General features: G+C 45.5%; 1 protein-coding gene across 2 annotated transcripts; it reads left to right on the top strand.

Annotated features, from left to right (window-relative positions):
* The first annotated feature begins 200 nt into the window (after window positions 1-200).
* On the top strand, window positions 201-4,579 carry HEY1 (hes related family bHLH transcription factor with YRPW motif 1). 2 transcript variants are annotated; one of them, XM_039528060.1, is made up of 5 exons: window positions 201-513; window positions 797-872; window positions 978-1,061; window positions 1,250-1,331; window positions 2,214-4,579. In XM_039528060.1, exons 1-5 carry the CDS (start codon window positions 422-424, stop codon window positions 2,795-2,797), a joined length of 918 nt encoding a protein of 305 aa, XP_039383994.1. In that variant the 5' UTR covers window positions 201-421; the 3' UTR covers window positions 2,798-4,579. The 2 variants fall into 2 exon arrangements, with proteins under 2 accessions (XP_039383994.1, XP_039383995.1); XM_039528061.1 differs by having other exon boundaries at window positions 203-276.
* The last annotated feature ends 861 nt before the right edge of the window (window positions 4,580-5,440 follow it).

Below are 5,440 nucleotides of genomic sequence, written 5' to 3'. Positions count from 1 at the left end.
CACGGCCGCTAGGCCACGCGTGCGGCTCCGCCAGCGCCCGACTGGCTTCCGGCCCAGCCAATGGCGGACCGACGGGGGCGGGCTCCGAACGCTCCGAGCAGCCCCACCCCCAAGCAGCGCCGGGGCAGGGGGAGGAGGCGTGTCGCTGGCCGGCCTCCCCGCCGGCGGCTATTGGCTGCGACCGGCGGCGCGTCCGCCAATCAGGAGAGCGGGGCCAGCGAGTGGCTACAATGTGATGTCTGTGGCCGGCGGCGCCTGGCGTCCCCCCTCCCGCGGGTAAGAGGCGAGGCGTGGGAACGGGATGGGGGAGACGGAGCTGGCGGAGCCAGAGGTCGAGCGGCAGCGGGGCGCGCGCTGAGCCAGCCAGCCAGGCAGCCCGGGCCCGGTCCTGCAGCCTCCCCTGCCCGGCGGCGGCGGCAGCATGAAGCGGGCGCACCCCGAGTACAGCTCCTCTGACAGCGAGGAGCTGGACGAGCCCGTCGAGGTGGAGAAGGAGAGCGCGGACGAGAATGGGTGAGGAGGGGAGCGGGGCGCTGTGCCCCAGGGGGCCGGGGGCCGGGGCAGGCGCCCGTTTGCGGCCATCCTCGGGGGAGCGGCGCCCGGGCAGTGCTCCGTGTCCGCCGCGGGCAGGTAGGGTCCCTGCCCTGGCGGCTCGCACCTTTGCCTCCCGGAGTCCCCGCGCGGAACCGCCTCAGCCCACGCGTTGTTATTATGGGAGCGGCTGGGTTGATCCTTCCTTACAGCCCCGTTTCTCTCGCTCCCGGCACCTGCGCTAACTGTTTGTGGTTCATTTCAGAAACTTGAGTTCAGCTCCAGGTTCAATGTCTCCATCCACCACCTCCCAGATCCTGGCCAGGAAAAGGCGCAGAGGGGTGAGTCCCCTTGCACGAACTACTGATACCCTCCCAGAGTCGAGCTGCTTTGCCCCAGCCTGCCTTTTGCAATACACGCTGAAAGCCTGTCTGTTTTACTCCTAGATCATCGAGAAACGTCGCCGGGATCGAATCAATAACAGCTTGTCGGAGCTGAGGAGACTGGTGCCAAGTGCTTTTGAAAAGCAGGTAATTCACATTGGGCTCTGAGTATAATTACCATAGGTGACTCAGTCACAAGGACTGCAGACTAGAAGTGGTGTTGCATTTTACCCCTTTATAGTTCACTTTGCACTATTTCTGCCAAACTCTTTTAGATCTTCTAAAAATTGACCTATTCTACACCCTCTCCTCTCCTGCTCTCTCTCTTTTTCAAGGGATCAGCCAAACTGGAAAAAGCTGAAATTCTGCAGATGACTGTGGATCATCTGAAAATGTTGCATACAGCAGGAGGCAAAGGTAATCTTTTATCTGAGAACAGATTCAATAGTCCTGAATAAACTGTGATTACAGCAACGAAGTTGTAGTAAGACCAAGCAGCATGCTGAGCTGTAACTGAATGTCCCACAGATTTGTCATCTGACATGCTGGAGAAATCAAATGGAAGTATGTATATACACTACTGGGTAATTCAGTATTTCCTCTTACATGGAACATTGTATAGTCTATTTACTGTTCTATGTTAAGTGCAGATTGCGCTGTTGTAGACTATAGATAGACGCTTTGTTGGGAAAAGTATTTGTCATCCAAGTTTCTGTAAGGTTATGGCAGCAGTGTGAAGTGAAGTAACTTTCAGCCACTGAAGAGAAACAGGAGCTTCCCTCCCCCACCGCCCACCTAAAACAAGTGGTCTATTTGGGATCTTTTTTGGCTGTTTAATGTTATAGGTTGAAATGGGTAGTGGAGGAGCTAACACAAATGACAATGTATAAATTGATTGAGAACCAACAGCTAGTCTGTGAAAGTGGCCTATGATAAGTTACATGTGTGGGACTAATGAATTTCACTGTTCAGTGGCTTCGTGTCCATTGATGTAGCTAGCATTGAAAAATACATCTCTTCTCCTCGTGCGTTCTTTGCTGGTACTGTGCAGTTTCAGCTTACACATGCCAATCTGCGACTGGTCCTGGGACTCGCAGCATGACAACACTGATACTATAAAAGAAAAATGTGTTAGACCATAGAAGAGTTTTTGGAAGCCATTCTGTGGTTCGGGAAAACTGCAACTATATAACCGTCACACTCAAATGAAATGTGCTTGCAGGGAGTATGGAGGATGCAGTGTAGCCAATGACTAAAAATGGTATTTTAAGACTCCACTCTTTTGTTCCTTTTTCTTAGGCTATTTTGATGCCCACGCTCTTGCTATGGACTATCGGAGTTTAGGATTTCGAGAGTGCCTGGCTGAAGTAGTCCGGTACCTTAGTATTATTGAGGGTCTGGACACTTCTGATCCTCTTCGAGTTCGACTGGTGTCTCACCTCAATAATTATGCCTCTCAACGGGAAGCAGCAAGTAGTGCCCACACGGGCATTGGACATATTCCTTGGGGCAGTGCCTTTGGACATCATCCTCACATCACTCACCCGTTGTTATTGCCTCAGAATGGCCACAGTAATACCAGTACCACAACGTCTTCCACAGAACCACATCACCAGAGCAGAATTGCTGCTCCACATGCTGAAACTTCTTCACTGAGACTGCCCCCTAATGGCAGCATTGGACCAGTGCTCCCTGTGGTCACCTCTACTTCCAAACTATCTCCTCCTCTGCTGTCCTCCATGGCATCTTTGTCTGCATTCCCCTTTTCATTTGGTTCGTTCCATTTGCTGTCTCCTAATGTACTCAGTCCATCTGCACCAGCACAGTCGGCAAACCTTGGCAAGCCCTATAGACCGTGGGGGACTGAGATTGGAGCCTTTTAAGAACTAATGGTTTAGCACAGAGTGAGAGAAGCTTAAAAACTCAGCTGAGCTGGTTTTATTGCCAACTTCAATTTTAAGTTCTTAAGTAACTGAGGCAAAGGTACAGTTCAAGCTTAACAAAGTTTGTCTAAAAGCTGAAGTGTTTTGAGTTTTTTACATTTTTGTATTAGCAGATTTAAAAAAAAACAAAATGAGTTGCTGAAGTTTGTCCAAAAATAAAATCACACTAGTGGATATTACCACTTGTGATAGGTTTATGCTGAATGTTTAACTCATTTTATAAACAATTTGTCTCAAATGATTCCATTTTGCCTGAAAATATTGGACCCTTTTTTAACATTTAGTGTATTTTTGTCTATTTACTGTTAGTGACAGCTTATTTTTAGTTTTAATTTTTCAGAACTGCTATTCTCAGCATTAACATAACTTGTGTTTTTGTTAATATTTTGACATTAAGATGTTCTATAAGGAAATATTCTTTTGTAAACTATATTCTGAGTTTTATATTTCTGAACAAAGCGTTGACAAATCAGATTGACCAGGTTTATGCCAGAAAAGGAATTCTGTGTCACAGGGGCTGGGTGGGTTTGGTGATCTTATCCTAGTGGACATTTATCACAACCAGAACCACTGCATTATTTCTTTTGGCATAAGGAGGGGCAGTTTTTTTGCTCAAGAGCAAACTACTACTAGAATAGCAAAGGTGCTACTGATCAAGTGTGAATTGCTTTGGTGTTGATTTAGGTGGGGTTATGGGGGAGGGAAACCAACACCGTACACCACTTTACTGGCCAGAGCCAATACTAAACATCCTTTCAATTGTGTGGGGTCAGAACCTGATCTTGGTTACAATGGAGTACCCTAAATTTATACTTGGGTAACTGATTTCACCCCAGGAGCTTCAAATTTGCACCTAAAATAAATTGTGGTGGTATTTAAATAGCCAAAGGAATGGTACAGTGGAAACCCGTTCCAGGCATAAGCTTGTTTGGTAACAAATGTATTCTCTTAACTGGTTAATTTTCTATTGTATTTTACTTTGAGATGCACCCAGAGGTGATTCCTCATATTTTACAAGGGCTCTGCTGCATTCTTGTATATATTCTGGTTGGGTTTCATGAAACTCTCATTTTGAACAGGTTTATTCTGTCAAGAGGTATTCTTTAGTGGGCTCCACTGAATTGGGTTTGGTCGCTTTTTGTATTTGTGGCAAAATAAAGGAGAGAGAACAAACTATTTGAATGACATTTTTGTCTGATGTGTCAATGGGGAATCCTGTAGCCACGAGTACCATCTGAGAGGTTGCAGAACTACTACTTGTTCTTTCTGTGACATATAGTTGCACAGTGATGTTAAGTATGTCTTTAAATGTTACTGTGTACTTTTCTACTACGATTCAGTACACAGAGTAGTGCTGTCTCAGGATAAAGCCACCTTTCAGAATCAGGCTTAAAAAATGAGTATTAAGATTATTTTTTTGCTTTTCCCATGCTTGCCAGTCCAAGGAGGTTAAGGTGAAAGACACCAACATCGGTCTAGAGAGGAGGGTGAAGTTGCACTGCACATGCTGGTAAAAGCCATTGAAATTACTTGAGATTTTTTTTTAAGTTAGCATTAGGAACTTGTTGATGCTGCCTCGCACATGAGAGTTTTGTTTTGCCCAAACGTCTATGTGAGTTCTGCAGATAAAATTCAAGTTCATTTTACATCCTATGTGGTTGTACAGCATTTAGCATGATGGGGCTCTGACACTGATTGGAGCCTGTGTGTGTTACTACAATATCAATAATACGGTGCAGCTGGCTCACACATACTGAACTTAACAGTATGATGTCATGTGTGTAAAATACTTCCCTAAAGCAGTATGAACAGAGACATGTCCTGGGGCACCTGGTTTTCTGTAGCATTCTGGAAGTCGGCACCTGTAGAACTTAAGGATTCCTCCTCCAGGTACCTTAATTCTTCTCTGTACATTTGATTTTATAGAGTAATTCTGTCTTTAAATGGCTTATCTTTGTTCTGACTTAACTCTGCCAGAATAGAGCCAGAGTGCCTGGCCCCTTGGGAGCAGCATACTTTGTTGTTTTTTAAAAGAATTCTCTGCCTAATATAGGAGTGGCATTGACTGGAGCCTGAGGGATGTCTCGGCTCCCATAGTTGAAAGAAGCATTGCCTTGAGGTTGGGAATACTTAATATGGGAGGGAAATCAGGTATATAACCTCGTTCTGTTCTCCTAGGCTGGAGAAAACTGTTGCCAGTCATGAAGGTAGGAAAAGCAAAACTGAACATTAGTGCTAGAAGTATGTCAACGTATCACAGTGAAGAAGTTATAGAATATAGTGTCTATAAACATATGAAATAAAAGGCTATAAAAGTCAGATTCCAGTTTCTCTTTCAGATGTATATTGTCACATATAATTATGTTCCTGTTCGTTTGGTACTAAACTAACACATCTCTACCTAAGGGATTGCCAGAGTGCACACATCTGCTCTTTCGTAAAGTTTAAAAGCTTTCTAAACCACAAAGCTGCTAAGCCTCAGTGATTATTTCCTTCACATCCAAATGTTTTTGCCGATCTTTAAATTGCTGGCTCTCCTGTGTACAGAGACCCATATAATTATTTCTATCCCACTGCCCTAAT

Source organism: Mauremys reevesii, linkage group 2 (genome assembly GCF_016161935.1).
Source record: "Mauremys reevesii isolate NIE-2019 linkage group 2, ASM1616193v1, whole genome shotgun sequence".
Classification (NCBI taxonomy): domain Eukaryota; kingdom Metazoa; phylum Chordata; order Testudines; family Geoemydidae; genus Mauremys; species Mauremys reevesii.
The sequence above is the reverse complement of the archived record's forward strand: the minus strand, read 5'-3'. Positions and strand labels throughout refer to the sequence as shown.